We start from the raw sequence: 18,494 nt of genomic DNA on the forward strand, positions 1-18,494 counted from the left end.
CGGGAACCCGATCTGAGTGGGGATTAGGAAGAGGTATTTGGGAAGGGACAGTGGCCTGAAAACAATAGCTGCCCCACTCCCAAGGGCTATTTTGGGGGGTGATGTAGGCGGTGCTACAGAGGACATTTCCTAATAAGGGGTCTGAGGGGGCTTCTGGAGGATCAGTCACACACACCCCAGCTGGCCAGTTGCCTGGGAGTCCTCCCACCTGTCTCCCCTTTTCACCTTTGGCCACATCCACGGTGTGGGCTCATCAAGAGCAGCTTCTGCCCATAGATTTCACCCTGACCCCTAAATACTTACAGCTCCCTAGTCTCTGGGATCCCCTGAGTTCCAAGATGCCCAGGTTTAAGAGACCCCCAAATCCCAATATCTCCACATGCTGACCCCCCAGTTAATGTCCCTGATTTGACACCAGCAAATCCATATATCTCTAGACTCTGAGACCCCAATTTCTGATATTCATAGACTCTGGGACCCTCTTATCTTAAGATCCCCGATTCTAATATTCCAAATTCTGTTACTCCAGATTCTGAGATCCACAAACCCTGAACTCCCCAATTCTTGACACTTCAAAATCCTGTTATCTCGGATTCAGATATCAATCCTAATCCTCCAAAATCTAATACCTCAAAATCCTGAGCTTCTATTCTAGCACCCCAAAATGCTACAGTTCCCCTTTCTGAGACCTTAAATCCTGAAACCCCAATAGTGACACCCCTAAATATCAACACTCTTGATTCTGAGACCCCAATTCTTGATGCTGCAGATTATGGGCCTAAACATCCTAATATCCCCGGGACCATCTTAATTCTGAACTCTCTAGATTATGAGACCCCAAAATCACAATACCCAAGCTCTGAGGCCCAAATCATAATACCCCCAAATTATGAGACTACAAATGCTGATCACCCCAATCACAATACTTCAGATTTCGAGATCTCAATTCCTAAAACCCCAGATTGGGACACCCTCCCCCACCTCCTCCATATCTGATACCATCAGAGTTTAAAATTCCAAATCCTGATACCCAGACTGTTGGACCTCCAAGCCCAGATACCCCCAATTTCTGAGATCTTCCCAGACTCTGAGACACTGGGGTCCTAAAATGTTGTATTCTGGGACACCCAAATTCTGGCACCCCAGGTCCTATTAGCCCCAAATCCTAGTACTCTTCCCTCAATCCTGAGTCCCGCTACAGCCTGAACTTCCCAAACTCTCAGACCTCCATCTTTATGCCCCTTCTACCTCCATGCCTCCTCCTCTCCATCCCTCATCTCCCCAACCCCTCTCCTGCCCCTACCCGAGGACATTGTCTGTGGAGACTGCAGGGTCCCCATTACCTAAGGCTGAGTCTTCAGATGCTGTAAAGGGCTGGGCTGAGCAGTGTTTGAGGCTGAAGTATCCCCTGGGTTTATAGACACCGGCTCAGCCCCGCCCCAGGGGGAGAGGGAGGGGAGAGAATTCCTTTCCCCAAACACAAGTCCTGGCTCAGAGTCTGCCCTGTCCCCTCTGGCTCCAAGTTCAGAATCCTGACACCTACTGGCTGCTCCAAGGCCCCTGCCCCACCCCCATGAGCATCTCCCTGGAACCCATGACTGGGTGGGCTGCCCCCTGGGCTCCCGCTGTGCTCTGTGTTACCTCCATTATAGGACACATCACCTGGGCTTTGAAGTCCCTGGGTCCAGCACACAGTAACCCCTGTTGTCATTGAGTCAATTCCGACTCATGACGATCCCATGTGTTACAGACTAGAATTTTGCTCCATAGGGTTTGTTAGGGATTGAATTGTGTTCCCCAAAAATATGCGTTGTAATTCCTAATCTCTATACTTGTGGAGCAGCCCTCGTGGAGCAGTGGTTAAGAGCGTAGCTGCTAACCAAAAGGTTGGCAGTTTGAATCCACCAGCCACTCTTTGCAAACCCTGTGGGGCAGTTCTACTTGTCCTATAGGATCGCTATGAGTCAGAATCCACTTGACGGCAACTTTTTTTGTGTGTGTGTATGTAATCCCATTTGGGAATACGGTTTTCTTTATATGTTAATGAGGCCATATCATTGGAGGGTGTATTTTAAACTAACCACCTTTGAGATACTATAAACCAAACTGATTAGGCAGGGAGAAGGAAGCAGAGATGGGAGGAGATAGATACCACACCACATGAAGATCACCAAGGAACCAAGGAACAAGGACCTTCCGCCAGAGCCAACAGAGAGCAAGCCTTCTCCTAAAGCCAGTGCCCTGAATCTGGACTTCTAGCCTCCTAAACTGTGAGAAAGTAAACTTCTGTTTGTTAAAGACACTCACTTGTGATATTTCTGTTATAGCAGCACTAGACAAGACAGGGTTTTCTTAGCTGTAATATTTATGGAAGCCAGGCCTTTCTTCAGTGGTGCTGCTGGGTGGGTTCAAACCACTAACCTTTAGGTTAGTAATTGAGCACAAACTGTTAATTGAGCACAAAATGTTTGCCCCACTCAGGGACTTTCAGCACACAGCAGGTCTTCAAAACACTTATCCACCAAAGAGGTGCAAAGGACACTTTCTATTTCCATCTGTCTGGTGTCTTTTCCTGGGTCTCTCTGGCCCTCCAGCTCTCGAACCCTGTTTCAATTTTGTCTCTTTGTTGTCTCTGTGACTGCCCATGTGTATATCCCTGTGTGTGTGTGTCTCTACTTCTGTCTCCTCCTCTCTCTGTCTTTGTCCATCTCTGTCTCCCCATCCCCATCCCCTCCCCTTTGTCGCCACCAGGATTCCACTCTGGTGACAACAGGCACTGAAGCTGGGAAGCAGGTGCATGTGTGGGGGAGGGAGGTGGGAGAGAAGAGAGACGGGGTGTCAGTTAGACCAAGTCCAACCTCATCCCCCCACTTCCATATGACACAGATCTTTTTTGGTATCCCCCCTGCTCCCCTCCCCCTCCAAGCCATGACCTTGAATTCTCCACCCCTCCGTGCCTCTCAGTATTTCTGTCTCTCTGTCTCCTGTCTCTGGTATTGTTTCTCTGTTGTTCTCTGGGTGGGTCTCTCTTTGGGAATCTGTTTGGGGGTTTCTCTGTGTCTCTCCGTGTCTCTGCCTCTTCCTGGGTCCCTCTGTGCGTTTCTCACTCTGCAGGTCTCTCCCTGTATTTTTGTCTCCGCACTTCTGTTGTCTCTGCAAATTGGCCTGAGTCTCCTGGTGCATCTCTGTCGGTAACCCTGTTTCTGTCTCTTTGGCTCTATGCCTGCGTTCTTGCCTCTATGTAAGTCTTTCTGGGTGTCTGTGTCTCTGCAGTTCTCCCTCTTTGGGTCTCCATTTCTGCCTTATAGGGTGTCTGGCATGTTTGTGTATATCTGTGTCTCCGTGTTTTCTCCTTTCTTTGCCCTTCGTTCTCTGTATCTCTCTCTTTTTTCTCTCTCTCTCTCTTTGGGTATCTGGCACACTCTCTCTTTCTCTGTGTCTCTAACTCAGTGTCTCTGTCATGGGTGTCTCTCTGTCTCTGTCTTTGGGCATTGGTCTCAGCATCTCTGTTTACCCCCTCCCATGGAACAGAGAAGTCAAGAACACTCCGAGTTGGAGACCCAGCTCTGCCCCTGACCTGCTGTGGGTGGCTTTGAAGGAGACTGCCCTCAGTTTTCCTGTCTCTCTCATTCCCAAGCCCCCAGGTAGTAGACACACAGTCACTCCCAGTTCAGAGAGAAGCCTCTTTATTCCTCAGGGCCATCTTCAAGGCCTCAGCAATGGGCAGGTGGGCTCAGCCCTCAAACTTTTTCTTGCGGCCCTCCATTCCACTCAGAGCATCGATGTTCTTGCGCCAGTCTCCCACACCTCGGTTTTCCTGGGAGGGGTGAGGTCAGAGGTTAGGGTTTCTTCCTGGTCTCCAGTCCCTCAAGTATCCCTCACCTGCCCTCCATCCTGATAGGCTGCTCTACTATGGATGTCTGCCTAAGGATCTGGTTCTGGAACACTTCCTGTCCCCACAGACAATCCCTGCCAAGTTGCCTCATGCACTTCCTGTCCCCACATGCATATCCTACCTTCCACAGGGACTTCTTGTCTCCCACGTACACTTCCTGTCTCCTTCATGCACTACATGTCTCCCACATACTCTCCCAACCTCCTTGCATGCTTCCTTCCTTCCTACTAGACTTTCTGTCTTCCCCTTCCACTTCCTGTCTCCCTCATGCATTTCCTGTTTCCCTTACGTATTTCCTGCTTTATGCTTACTTGCTCTTTCCCTATTATACATCCTGTCTTTCCCTTCTTGTTTCCCTCATTCACTTCCTGGTCCACTCATCACTTTCTTTCTCTTTCATGAACTTCCTATAGCCCTCATGCACTTCCTGACTCCTTGCTACTTCCTCTCTCCCTTTTACGCTTCCTGTCTTCCCCTTGTATGTGCTGTGTTCCTCCTATACTTCCCATTGAGGACTACCTACCAGCTGCCTTCCCTCTCAGTTCCATGAACTACCTGCCTTCAGGCTATGTCCTAGGATTGTTGTCCCCCGCCCCACAGCCCCTCTCCTCAGTACCCCCTCTCCTGGCCCTAGCCCACACTCACCTTCTCAGTGTCCTCCTTCTTCACCTGCTTAAGGTGGGCCCGCAGGTCAAAGGTCTCCTTAGCTCGGGTTCCCAGCAGCGCCTGCATCATGACATCTGCAGAGATGCGTACCCTCCGTAGGGTGGGCCTCTTAAACTTGCCCCGAAGGTCGTAGATCTTCTGGGTCAGATCTGCAATCTAGAGGCCAGAGGGGAGGTAGAGACCCTTCCCTCTGCTTCCGCTTCACCCAGCCTTTCCACCCTACACTCCCCTCCTATCCCTATCCTGCCTTCCAGTACCCAGGTCTCATCCAGGCTCTCCCTAGCTCAGGCTCCCATCACTTTCAGGACAAAGTCCAAACTTTTCATCCTGGAACTCAAAGCCCTCCCTGATCTTCCCCAGCCTCATGTCTCAAAACAAGAAGACATAATCCCAGTCTAGATACATGCATCTCTCACTTCCCTGGCTTGTCCCTCAGCTTTTTTATGAGACCAACATATGTTCTGCTGTGACACCTCCTGGTTTTTGCATGTGCTGTTCACTCTGCCTGGAACAGCCTTTCCTGACCATATTATACTAATTTCTCTGTCCTCTCCCCGCCAGGCTCACAGAGTTGTCCTGGGTTTCCTGGGAACTGTAATCAAAAGCAACTGCAAAGGGTCAGGCTGGGACCACAGCCCCAGGCATCTCACTGGACCCTGTTGTTATTGTTGTTAGGTGACATCGAATTGATTTTTTTACTTATAGCGACCCCATGTGATAGAGGAGAACTGCCCCCATAGAGTTTTTAAGCTGTAATCTTTACAGGAGCAGATTGCCAGGTCTTTCTCACTTGGAACTCCTGGGTGAGTTCGAACTACCAACCTTTCAGTTAGCAGTCAAGAACTTAACCATTGCACCACCAGCTCCTTCAATGGACCCTGGAAGTACCCAAACTGCCCACTGTCACCCACCTCTGTAATGTTCTTGATAACTTTTGCCTCTACATCGTATCTCTCTTCATCCACCTTGTCCACACGGGCGTGGAGCTGTCGGCACAAGTCCTGGTGGAGAAACATGGAATGTGTGGCGGTGGGAAGACTGGAGGCCAAGACTCCTGGGTCTGAGGGAGGACCTGGCTGGGGGCCCAGAGTCTAGGTCTGAAGGAGGAGGAGGCTGGGAGCCCGGACTTCTGGGTCTGAGGGAGGAGGGGAATGGGGGCCCAGAGTCCTGGCTCTGAGGGAGGAGGGACTGGAGTTCTGGACTCCCGAGTCTGACTGAGGAAGAATCTACGGGTCTTGGACTCCTGGATCCTGAAGGAGGAGGGGACTGGAAACCTGAACATCTGGTCCTGTAGGAGGGGATTGGGAGCCTGGCCTCCAGGGAACTGCCAACACAAGAGCGAGGAGCCAGGACTCATGAGAATCTGGAGGAATTAGGGCAGGCGCTACCTCTGAATTTCTGGGAGGTAAGGACTGGAAGATTGGACTCCCGGGTCCTGAGCAAAAGGAGGAATAGCAACTGTACTTCCCCTTCCCACAGGGATGGAAGAACAGACACTAGAAATCTTGGCTCCCAGGCCGGGCAGGAGTCCCTGCCCTGGGAGCCGGTACCTGCAGCTCTGCGAAGCCCAGACCGGCCAGCTCCAGAGGCTGGCACCGGGTGCTCAGAGCACGCCCCTTCTCTCCGCGCCGCTCCTCTGCTTCTCGCTCCAGCTCCTGCTTCGCAATCTGCAGCATCAGGGTCTGCAGGGGTGGAAGGGGACCCCATACAGGGGAGTCATCTCTGCCCTGCCCCGCCCTCCGGTCCCAGGCCGGGTGGATCCTGTCTTCCAGAGACCGCTCACTCAAGGTTGGTGTCATTTATTTTAATGCCCCACCCCTCCCTTAGAAATGAAACCATGCCCACCCAGACCGGCTCCAAATCCCCACACTTCAAGGTTGATGTCTATCATCTCAAAGCCCACCCCTCTATTGGCCACGCCCCTTACCTAAAACCACGCCCACCCTGAGCCCTACCCCTCAAGGTTAGCGGTCCAACATTCCAAAGCCCCGCCCTTCCTAAGTCATGCCCAGCCATAAACCATGTCCACCTGGCCTGGCGCCAAAGCCCCACCCCTCAAGGTTGGTGTCATTCATCTCAAAGCACCGCTTCTCAGCCACGCCCCTGATGTAAAACCAGGCTCACCCACTTCTGTCTCGAAAGCCTAACCCTTAGTATACCCGAAGCCCCACCCAAGCAGCCCTTTAACTTTTAACCCCGCCCCTTTTAAGACGCTTATATTTCTTCTCCCCGCCCATCCTCACCTTCAGCTGTAGTTTTCTCGAGGCCGAGATCTTAGACTTTTTCTGATGGGTGAGATGGAGAGAAGAAAGGTCAAAGAGGGCAATCAGAAGGAAGGAGGCACTTCAGAACCCACCCCCTCAAACCCAATTCCAATTTCCACCCTTATTCTACAGGAAGCTACGCCCCTCAGCCGCATTCACCAATCTCAGGCTCTGATTCCAGCCAAGCACCGCCCCTCCATTCTCTGACGAATCGCAGTTCCCATGGGCAATGGAGTTACGCCCATAAGGTAAATCTCACCAGTCTGAGTCAGCCTTCTGTGATACCCCGCCCCATTGTGCAGTTTGGGCTCCGCCCAAGCCCGCCCCATCGAAGTCCTGGTTCCACCCCTTCTTCCTCTTCACCAATTGCAGTGTCGGCTCTTTCTCACCAATCTGAGCCCAGATTCCCGCGAAGCCCCGCCCCTCGGCCCCTTCCACCACTCTGGCCCCGCCTTTCACCTTGGCGTGCGGCTCGGTGGCATAGGCACGATAGTTGGCTGAAGACCGGCGCCGGACCGGGGCAGGCGCAGGGAGCGGTTCCCCCGCCTGGGGTTGAGGGAGCAGAGCCGCGTCACCACTGGGACTCCACTCGGCCCCTCCCCACACCCTTAGGACTGCAGTCTCCTGCCCCAGCCCCCTCCCTGCAACGCCCACCCAGCCAACAGGATCCCAGCCCACGCCTTAGCCTCCTCCTTACCGCATCACTGTTCCTGGAGGGAGAGAAATGGGAAAAAGGAGATTAATGGTGAGCCTGTGTCCTGTCCAGTCTGTGTCCTCGGGGACCCCAGAGGCCCCTCTTACTCTGACCTAGAAGTCCAGGCCACCAGACCCCTCCGCCTTCCTCGATTCCCAGAAGTCTGATCCCCAAACTATTACCTTATTTAGAGACCCAGGAGTCCTGTTCCCTACTTCCCTTCTCAGGACAGTACCCAACCTAGCAGCTCTTACCCCGCTCAGGAACCCAGGAGATCGCCTTCACCTCCCACTCCCTTGGGACCTCAGGAGTCCGGGTTACCACTCTGCACCCCTCACTCACTGGTCCGCCATGCTGAGGCCTGAGTCTGGAATTGCGACAGGCAGAAAACGGGGAAAGGGGCGCTCAGTGGGTGAGTTAGGGGGTGTCCGGGGTGACCTTGGAGGTCCTGGGACACCAGATTTCCTCCTGGTTGTTCAAGCCTCACTGAGGACACGGAGATAAAGGGAGAGGACAGAGACTAAATATACTGCCGCTGCCTCCACCCCCTTTCCAGGATGCGAGATAACGGGGCGCGTGAGGGGTGGAGTTGGCCGTGCTCCAGCTGGCTCACCCCTGGCACCTTGGTGGCCTACAGATCCAGTCCCCTCATCCCCCAGTACCAAGAGTGTAGGCCCCAGGCCTCTCCTTCCTCAGACCCAGCAGTCCTGGCCCTCAGTTCCTTCCCTAAAATGTAATCTCCATGAGAACTGGAACTTTGTGTTTTTCATCGTCTTATAGTCAGTTTGTTGACTGACATGAGCATTCAGCTGTGGGGGCCCAGGCTCCCACCTCACGTTACCTCAGAATCCACCCTCAGTCCATTAGGAAACCCAGAAATCCGGTCTCCAGGCCCCTCCCCTCCATCAGCCTCTGACGACAGACTGAAAACAGGAAAGACACATGGACACATAGAGAAGAAGACTCCACTCTTTACTGGGACCACTTGGGTAATAGCCAGGCCCGGCTGAGAAGACACTCCCACCCTCCAGTTAGCAACAGAGACTTCTTAGACAAGAGGGCTGATGCAGAGGGCCTGACACCCAATGGGTTTAGAGTCTCAGGAGTGGAATTTAGGATTCTAAGAGAACATTCTAGAATTCTAGGAATAGATTATAGAAGGCTGTGAATGGAATTTGAAATTCTGGCAACACCTCCAGGGCTGAGTGAGAATCTTGAGAGTAAAACTGAGAATTCTAGTGGTGGGTCTAGAATTCATCAGCTGTGTTCTAATTCCATGACCTGACTTTAGGAGTTAGAGCTGGGGGACTCGGCATGGGGTCAGACTCTCTGGCTTTGGGGTCTGACCCACGGAGGGCATAGTCAAAGCCTTCTGGGGTGGAGCCAGAACCTCCAAGAGGGAACCTTGAAACTCTGAGGGCTGCTTGAGGGACTCAGAGGGTGGGGCCAGGCCTCCAAAGGGCTGGGTGAGATCCTCAGGGGTTGGAACCATGGCTTCAGGAGGCAGAATCGTGGCTTCAAGAGGTGGGGCCATGGATTCAGGGGGCGTGACTATGGCTTCAGGAGGTGGAGTCATGGTTTCAGGGGGCGAGGCCACGGCTTCTAGAGGTGGGGAAACGACCTCGGAAGGCAGGACCAGGACTTCTGTGGACGGAGTCCCAGATCCCACAGCTTGGTCAATGCTGCCTGGAGAAGAGTCCTCGGACTTGTAGAAGCGCGCAAAGGTCTCTGAGGACCTAGCCCCTGACTGAGGGGCAAACCCAGCAGCCTGAGCCAGCTCCCCGACCCGGACAGAGAACGCCTGCAGCTGCTCCTGCCGCAAGTCTACCAGGTACCTGAGGCCAGAAAGAGGCGAGTTAGGGACCCACTTTCGGACCCGGGCTTTGACGTTCCCTGCCCTGTGCTCTTCTGGCTCACCGAGCTAATTCCACAGTCAGGCGCCCTCCAGGGACCATACAGGCCCCGAGCTCAGGGCTGAGAAGGTGGACCATCCTGCGGAGAGAAAGGGGAAGGAGGCAGAGGGTCAGACTCTCAGGTCTTAAGGGAGGAAGAGGCTGGGGACCCAGACTCCTGGGTTTGAGGGAGGAAGGGGCTGGGGATCCAGCCCTGTATCCATGAGGAAGGAGGGTCTGTGAGAGGGAAGCCTGGGTGCCTCCCAGGTCCTCTTACCCACAGGACACATAGAGAAGCTGGAACCGTCCCTTGTAGCAGCTCTTGTGGTGGAGAGTTTGGGAAGAACCAAGGGACAGGAAGTGGACAGTGAAGGACTCCTGGGCAGGGGCTACTGTGAAAGAGCAGAGAGGGGTCATCCTGCTGGGTGGGGTCATAGGTGTGAGGGTCTGAAATCCAGAGAGACATAGATACTGGCAGAGTCTGGGCAGATACACAAAGCTTGGAAATAACACCGTGTGTAAATGTCTGTCATGAAGCCCTTTCTTATCCTTTCTCTTAGGGAGATTCCTGGAAAATTCTGGGGAGTTCAGCCTGGCAAGCAGACCCACTTTAAAGACCAGACAACAGACTCAAGGGACGGTCGGAGACTGAATGGCCCAAGTCACATGGCGCTTCTTCCCTAGAGTGGGACAGACACCCAGGGAGAGCCCGGCCAGGGGATAGTTAGAGGGAAGCATGGCCAGCATTCGTGAGAGAGTGTGTGTGTGTTGTGAAATTGGGTCTCCAAAGGGGAGCTGGGACCTAGCACCCTGTGAGAATGTTCTCAACCACCTTAGACTTCCACAGGTAAATCAGAATTCTATGAGTGGAATTCAGAATTCTAGGAAAGGTGTGAGGATTTAGGAAAAGAAGAGAAACATCAAGAGGAGAGAGGGACTCGAACCACGGCTTTGAATTGGGTCCCTCCGGTTTGAACCCCTGCTAAGAATTTGTATTTCCACCCCAGACATACTGAATCAGAATATACTATTTAATAAGATCCTCAGGTGATTCTTATGTGTCATAAAATTTGAGAACCACTGCTCTACTAGAGCAGCCCTCCTGGCACAGTGGTTAAGAGCTCAGGCTGCTAACCAAAAGGTCGGCAGTATGAATCCACCAGCCGCTCCTTGGAAACCCTATGGGGCAGTTCTACTCTGTCCTATAGGGTCACTATGAGTCGGAATCAACTAGACAGCAACGGGTACAGCCTGGGACCAGGGTGCCGGTTCCACTCTTTGATTTGTCCCCTGGCCTTCACCATCCCACCCCTAGCCTCCTATTTCAAAGGGGAGGGCTGAGTCTCTCCCTTACCTGGCTGCAGGTTTACATCCTCCCCGCTCTGCACCTGCTCCGGGTCCCGCTGGGCGGCTCTTGGGCGCCCCCAAGCGGCTACCTCCCGGAACAGCTCTGTCACGTTGTGTTGGGTGATTTCACCCGCGGTCTGAGGAGAGGGGACATGGCCAGACGCTGGGGCTGCGAACGCGGGGGCGGGGCTTACAGTAAGGAGGAACGAGCACTAGAACCGAAGTCTAAGAACTCTGGGCAAGCGTGGATCCCAGGCACCCGATTTAAAATCCAAAAGGAGCCCTAGAGCGCAAGGAGGTAGGATCGGATGCGGGGCCTAGCACGCGGAGGCGGAGCCCTCGCTGTTGGGGGTGTGGCCAGGCATTTGGAGGTGGATACCGGGGCACTTGGGGCGGGGTTTAGTAGCCAAAGGTGGAGCCTAGGAGTTTGGGCTGTGCTTGTATAACTTGGGTGGAGGCGCCTCACCAATGCGAGGAGCGGAACCTGGAACTCCCGGGGAGTGCCCAACGGTTTGGGGGCGGGCCCTGGGATAAAGAGGGCGGGGCCTCAAGAACCCGCTCACAGCCCCAGCCCCGCCTACCGCACACCTTGACCGGCCGCCCGTTGCTGGTCCGCAGGAGGCTCTGGTCGTCCGCTTCGATGCCGAAGGCCACAAAGGGCCCCGTGGCGATGTCCCCCCAGTACCCGCGCGCCGTCACGCGCTCCCCATGCTGGGAAAACAGGGAAATAGGGAGCAAGTGAGGCCGGTATTAGAGAAGGAGGAGCGGGCCAGGGCAGAGGGTGCACACGCACGTGGCTCAGGAGGCGCCCAGACGCTAGGGTCCGGTTGGGCAGGTGGTAGGAGCTGGAGTCTCTGAGTTCGAAGGCGACGCCTGTGTCCCTCCAGCGCCGGAACTCGCGAGTATGGATGACCTGACCCTGTGGAGGAAGGAGGGAGGGAAGGAGGCCTCAGTGAACCTGGCTTTTGGGTCCCCAGCCCTTCCCCGCTCAGATCCAGGATTTCATTCACCCCAGCCCCTCCTCCTTCAGACGCAGGAGTCTCAGCCCCTAGCCCCTCCTCCCTCAGCCCCGGAAGTCGCAGCCCCCAGCCTCCTCCTCCGTTAGCCTAGGGAGCCCAGTCCCTCAGCCCCCTCCTCCCTCGGACCTAGCCCCTCCTCGCCGCGCCTCTCACCCCGCGGTCGTGCAGCTTCATGTGCAGGTCCCAATCGCTGACACCGCGCCGGGCGTCGTAGCGGGAACCCAGGTAGTGGCGTACCCGCAGGTCCCAGAGGCGGCTCACGGGGAAGGCCTCCGGCCCCTTCTCCCCACCCGCCCAGAAGCGGAACACGGCCTCCAGGGCGTCCCGCTCGCGGAACTGCGTGGGGAAAGAGAGAGGGAGACAGGAATGGAGGGAGACCAGCTTCTCTTGCTTCACCCTCCCATCTATTCCAGGGGATGGGAAGTACTTTCCTATTTCTCAGATGAAGAAACTGAAGCTCAGAAGGCAGAAGCCAGCCTCTGGTGCCAGATGCCACAGCGGGAGTCGGGGCGCTGGGACTCGAACTCATGGCCTCCACCCACTCCATCAACACATATCCCTCTGGACTGCCTATCCCCCTTCTTCTGGCAGCCCCGGGAGCCTGGGGGATGGCACTGACCTTGAGGGCACCCAGGCTGAGCCAGGGCAGCTGCTCTGCCAGGCGGTCGGGCTCGAGGACCAGGTGCGCCAGGCGCTCGGCCTGGTAGCGCACGAAGGCAGCCACTGTGGGGCGCAGCAGCGCGTTCCCCCACACCTCCAGGAAGGTCTCGCTTCTCTCTGGTGGGGAGGGCGGAAAAAATGAGTGGAGGGATCTAGGGGAGTGAGCCCCGAAATCAGACCCGTGGGGATGAAGAATTCTCTCTCGAATGTATATTCATTGATATGCATATGATTATCATTTAATAGTCATAGAATGTATATAACAAACTCCCATCAACTCCCCGCCCATCCCACCATCTCCGTAACTGCAACATGTAGAATAACCTAACCTAGGTCTCCTTTCCCATTCCTACCCAAACCCCAGGTAACCACAATCCTGAATTTGTATATATATATATATAAATATATATATATATGGAGCCCTGGTGACACAGTGGTTAAGCACTCAACTGCTAACCGAAAAGTTGGTGGCTAGAATCTACCAGCCGATCCGTGGTTGAAAGATGTGGCAGTCTACTTCCCTAAAGATTACAGCCTTGGAAACCCTATGGGCAGTTGTACTTTGTCCTACAGAGTCGCTATCAACTCAATGGCAGTGGGTTTGATAGTTATTTACAAATCTTATAGGCATATAGGAAAGAATTATATATCTTCAGTTGTATTAATGCTGTTAGGTGTCGTCGGGTAGGTTCCAACTCATAGCCATCCTATGTATGACAGAACGAAACACTGCCCAGTCGTGCGCGATCCTCACAATCGTTGTTATGCTTAAGCCTATTGCTTGTATATGATTATATATATATACATATATATCATTTCTATATCTCTATATCTGTACATCTATCTATCTGTAGTTTTTTTAGTTGTTTAAGAACCTTGTAGGAGAGAACTATATACTTTCAGTTGCATATGATATATATGTATATATGTATGCTATATCTATAAGGAGCCCTAGTGGTGCAATGGTTAAGTACTCTGCTGCTAACCAAAAGGTCAGCACCCACCATCATCTCTGTGGGAGAAAGACCTGGCAATCTATTCCCGTAAAGATTACGGCCTAGAAAATCCTACGGGACAGTTCTACCCTGTCACATGGGGTTGCTATGAGTCAGAATTGACTCCATGGCAATGGGTACCTATGTGTATATAAATTGTTTCATTTTAGTTGTTTAAGAACCTTATAGGAGAGTGTCATGCATTGAATTGTGTCCCTCAAAAATATCTGTCAACTTGGCTAAGTCATGATTCCTAGTATTGTATGACTGTCTACCATTTTACCATCTGATGTGACTTCCCCATGTGTTGTAAACTCTGTCACTATGATGTAATAAGATGGATTAGCGGCAGTTATATTGATGAGGTCTACAAGATTAGATAGTGTCTCAAGCCAATCTCTTTTGATATAAAAGAAAGAAGCGAGCAGAGAGACATGGGGACCTCATACCACCAAGAAAGCAGTGCCAAGAGCAGAGCGCATCCTTTGGACCTGGGGTCCCTGGGCGGAGAAGCTCCTAGTCCGGGAGAACATTGATGAGAAAGCCGAGAGAGAGCGAAAGCCTTCTCCTGGAGGTGACGCCCTGAATTTTGACTTTTAGCCTACTTTACTATGAAGAAATAAATTTCTCTTTGTTAAAGCCATCCACTTGTGTTATTTCTGTTATAGTAGCACTAGATGACCAAGACAGAGAGCGTGCTATCTTTTAGTTTTATAGATAGAGATTAGTTTTACTTCTAGTTGCCTAAGAACCTTACACAAGGTGTATTGTGCAACATGTGATCTTCCGAATGCCCTGGGCTATTAATGACAACCATCCATAATTCTGATATGAATGTTGTTGTTGTTAGTTGCCATTGAGCAGATTCACTCATGGTGATCCCACGTGAGCAGAGGAGAACTGCTCCATAGGGTTTTCAAGGCTGTGACCTTTTGGAAGCAGGTCACCAGGCCCATTTTCCGAGGTGACTTTGGGTGGGTTCAAACCACCAAACTTTGGGTTAGTAGTTGAACACTTAACCACTGGCACCACTCAGGCACTCCCCTGATAAAAATAATAATTGCTAAAACATACAGAGCCCATGCCATACTCCAGGTGTTATAGAATTTTGATGAAAACCTCACAAGAATCGTATGGCACGGACCTTGTAGGATCCTTGTTTCATAAGCGTGGAAACAGGCCCAGAAAGGGGCAGACACTAGCTTGAGGCCACATAGCAAGCAGATTCAGGATTTGAACCCAGCTTGTTTGAGTTGAGAGACCTTGGTCTAGGTGCTAAGTTTAAGTTGTTATAACAGAGAGATAAAAACCCACTTCTTTCTACCTCCCCACCCAACTTCTTCTCCTCCCAGGTTCAGGCTCAGCTCCAAGGCTGCCTCCACCAGGCAAATTCCCTGGGATTCATACCCCTAAGGGAGTCTGTGGGCAGAACGGAGATCAGGTTAGCCAAACCCTACCCAATCTCCTGTCTTTTATGCCTGCCCATTTCTAGGCGAACCACACTCAGGAAGTCTCCAGACATCTTTTGGCAGGAGGCTTTGAACATTTACACTGTGTCATGTACTGTTGTGAGTTTCATGTGGATTTTCTCCTGGAATTCTCTTAACCGCTCTGTTGTTGTGTGCCAATGAGTCGATTCCGACTCTTTAGCGACCTAGAGGACAGAGTAGAACTGCCCCATAGGGTCTCCTAGGCTATAATCTTTATGGGAGCAGACTGCCAGGTCTTTTCTCCCGTAGAGCGCCTGGTGAGTTCAAACTGCTGACCTTTCGGTTAGCTGCCAAGGGCTTTAACCACTGCGCCACCAGGACTCCTTTCAATGGCTCTAGGAGGTATCATATATTTAGCTCCATTTTACAGATGGGAAAAGCTGCGGCTCTAAGAGCACCAAATGAGTGAGCAAGTGATGAAATAGGGGGCAATGACCAAATGTTTAAATTGTAATTGCAACATAGAGATGTCAGAATCCTGCAGGGAATGGGAAGGGCCTGGGGGCCAGAATGTCGGGGTCCTTGTGACTCACCTTGCAGCCCCATCTTCTCAGGTTCCTCCAGGGCTAGACTGAAGATCAGCATGTGTCGGGCCACAGCTTCCAGATTATTCTCCAGCAGGTAGAACTGGAAGGATGGACAGGGGAGACTGATTCTGAGACCTGCACCCCTGGTTGATAGCAGACCCAGGTGTGCAGGCCCTCAGTCCCTTCCTTCCACAGGACCCAGGTGTTCTGTGCACCAGCCCCCCCCCCCCACCAAACACAGTATTATGGGCCCCAAGCCTCCTCTGCCCCACCTAGAGGAGACCAGATCTTTAGGTCCTTCCTTCTGCTAACTAGCTGACATCAAGTCAATTCCAAGTCATGGCAACCCCATGTATGTCACAGTAGAACTGTGCTGCATAGGATTTTCAGTGGCTGATTTTTCGGAAGCAGATCACCAGGCCTTTCTTCCGAGGTGCCTCTGGGTGGACTCAAACCTCCAACCTTTGGGTTAGCAGAGAGTGCATTAACCATTTGCACCACCCAGGGACTCCCTTCCTCCCTCCAGAATCCAGGAATCCCAAACTTTAGCCCTTTTTCTCAAAGACTCAGGAGTCAGGGCCACCACCTACCACCTCCCTCAGACCCAGGAGTCCAGGCTCCAGGTCCTTCCTATCTGGACCCAGAAGCCCTGGCCACCAACTCCTTCCTCACCGAGGACTCAGGAGTTCACGTCCCCAGCTTCCAGCTCCCTCAGATCCAGGAGTACAGACTCCAGCTCCTTCCTCCCTAGACTTAGGATTTTAGACCTCCAACCCCCTCCTCCCTCAAGGACTCAGGAATCTGGGCTCCCATACTAATCCTCCTCCTTCCACGAATCCCTGCTCACGTTGAACTTCCTGCGAGGCCAGCATGCGGCCCGGGCCAGGGTTCGCAGCAGGTGCCGTCCATCCACGGAGCCCAGCAGCAGCACATCTAGCTCAGGAATCCCGCGCTCCGTTTCTGCCTTCGAGTCTGGGTTCACAGGAGGACCTGGCAATGCGACAGCTGGCTGGGGCTGATGGCCACCAGAGCGCCCTCAGTAGCCGCCCCTAGAACAATGGACTATAAATCCCAGCAGGACTTGCACTGTTTGCCTAGGTTCCAACGGGAGCTGTGCCTCTAAGCCTTCTGGGAATAGTAGTCCGCACAGAGGACATTGGGGCTGCCCACTATGGGCGCGCCCTCTGCCGTTGGAGCCTTAGAATGTTAGAGCTCCTCTTGCCATCGACGCTGGGACTACAAGTCCCAAAAGGCCTTACGCCGTCTGCCGCCGATGTGAAGGCAGCCGCTGTACCAGAGCTTGCTGGGATTTGTAGTCACGCGGGAGACAGTTAAAGGATGGGGTCGACGACTCACTTTCAGCCTGCAGGTCCAGCGCCGGGGACAGACCCCACCAGGACACGGAACCGAAGCCTGTGCCGGAGCCTGCCGGTGTGGTCATCGCCCTGCGGGACAGACATCCTGGAAATTCCCAAACACTATCTCTGCATCGCCAACCCCCACTCCTTTACCGCCACTCCTGACTTCTTGCCTCCATGTTTGCCTCCATGTTACAGCCCCCTCACCTTTATTCTTCCAAATATCTCGGATCGCCCCCGACTCCCTGCTCGAGCTGGGCTGCGGTCCCGTGCCCCCTCCACAACCGCTGCCCATAGCCCCCACCTTTTCGACCAATCAGCCAATGGGAGTATGTGAGCTGGTACCGCCCCAATCAACTGACCAATGAAAGTGAGAGGGACTCGCCCGCTAAGAACTTTTGGCCAATGGGAGCACTGAGGGGCGGTGTCCCCGGCCTGCGGGAAAAGAGGGCGTACGGACGCGGTTGTCTTGACGACGGGGCTCTGGGGAAGGGGCGGGGCTGGGAGAGGCTGGGGCGGAGTCTGGATCGGTCCAAATTTCTGGAACGGGGGAGGCTTGGGCTGATCCAAATTTAAACAGAGGGGAGCGTGGATTAATCTAGATTAAAGTGTAGACTTTAAATATGTGTAACTCTCTCTGTCCCTCTTCCTCTCACACCCTGAGCACTACCACACAGGGTTTCTCACCAGGTGATGTGCTGGAGCCAGCTAGCACTGGCTCATGATTTTCAGAAATTTTGTGAGCTGGTTGTTACACACAGCCATTACTAAAAATTATATAAATTTGCAATTAAGTTCATTATATTAAAATAAAGGTAATAAGTACTCAAAACTCAACATTTCCTATTTTACTACCCTTTACTATTATCGCTGCTTTTGAGGTTATTTACATTTATTATACCTGTATAGAGGAAAACTACTGCCCCGTCAGTTTGTTGTACTGTGGTGTCTTGCTTGTTGCTGTGATGCTGTATGCTATGTCACTGGTATTTCAAATACCAGCAGAGCCACCGCTTGTGGACAGGTTTCAGGGAAGTTTCTAGACTAAGACAGATTAGGAAGAAAGGCCTGGAGATCTACTTCCAAAAATCAGTCAATGAAAACCTTATGGGTCACAACAGAACACTGACTGACTTGCTTGGTTTGGACACGTCAGCCGGAGGGGTCAGTCGCTGGAGGAAGACATCATGTTTGGTGACAAAGAGGGCCAGCAAGGGTGAGGGGGACCCTCAGTGAGATGGATTGGCACAGTAGCCAAAACGTGGACTGAAACATGCCGGCGATCTTGAGGATGATGCAGGGCTGCACAGCTCTTTTGTTCCACTGTACTGAAGTTCTCCATGAGTCAGAGTCGATTTAACAGTACCTATCTATCTAGCTATCTATCTATGAAGGAATTACTATTTTAATGCGAATACTTAGATAATTAAATTAGCAAACTGCACCCAGGGGCTGGCTGCCTGTTTTTGTAAATAAAGTTTTTTTGGAACAAGGGCGGATTAGAAACCAGGGCTGGGATGAGGCGAGGGAGGCAGGGTCGTGCAAATGCAGGGTCAAATCCTGTCTTTATTTAAAATTTTGATATTTTGTTCATCATGGATTTGCTGTGCTAATTTTAATTTTTTAAAATATTGCATTGAATATTATTTATCTTGAGTACTGAGTATTTTGACACCCCCAGACATTT

The 18,494-nt window shown here is 52.5% G+C and overlaps 2 protein-coding genes across 3 annotated transcripts; both read right to left on the reverse strand.

Moving 5' to 3' along the window:
• Positions 1-3,666: 3,666 nt before the first annotated feature.
• Positions 3,667-7,927, reverse strand: TNNI3 (troponin I3, cardiac type). Of its 2 annotated transcripts, XM_004381755.1 has the most exons (8): positions 7,862-7,872; positions 7,523-7,535; positions 7,285-7,371; positions 6,805-6,846; positions 6,112-6,243; positions 5,473-5,562; positions 4,541-4,717; positions 3,667-3,817 (listed from the first exon to the last, which is right to left on the reverse strand). In XM_004381755.1, the coding sequence occupies exons 1-8, from the start codon at positions 7,870-7,872 to the stop codon at positions 3,734-3,736; spliced, it is 636 nt and encodes a 211-aa protein (XP_004381812.1). In that variant the 3' UTR covers positions 3,667-3,733. The 2 variants fall into 2 exon arrangements, with proteins under 2 accessions (XP_004381812.1, XP_023591944.1); XM_023736176.1 differs by lacking the exon at positions 7,285-7,371 and having other exon boundaries at positions 3,681-3,817; positions 7,862-7,927.
• An 886-nt stretch (positions 7,928-8,813) lies between these two features.
• Positions 8,814-16,890, reverse strand: DNAAF3 (dynein axonemal assembly factor 3). The gene is made up of 11 exons (XM_012557101.1): positions 16,806-16,890; positions 16,297-16,439; positions 15,456-15,549; positions 12,397-12,554; positions 11,931-12,113; positions 11,552-11,677; positions 11,347-11,469; positions 10,766-10,895; positions 9,689-9,803; positions 9,437-9,511; positions 8,814-9,354 (listed from the first exon to the last, which is right to left on the reverse strand). Exons 1-11 carry the CDS (start codon positions 16,888-16,890, stop codon positions 8,814-8,816), a joined length of 1,773 nt encoding a protein of 590 aa, XP_012412555.1.
• Positions 16,891-18,494: the final 1,604 nt, after the last annotated feature.

This window comes from Trichechus manatus, unplaced genomic scaffold (genome assembly GCF_000243295.1).
Source record: "Trichechus manatus latirostris isolate Lorelei unplaced genomic scaffold, TriManLat1.0 scaffold00087, whole genome shotgun sequence".
Lineage (NCBI taxonomy): Eukaryota > Metazoa > Chordata > Mammalia > Sirenia > Trichechidae > Trichechus > Trichechus manatus.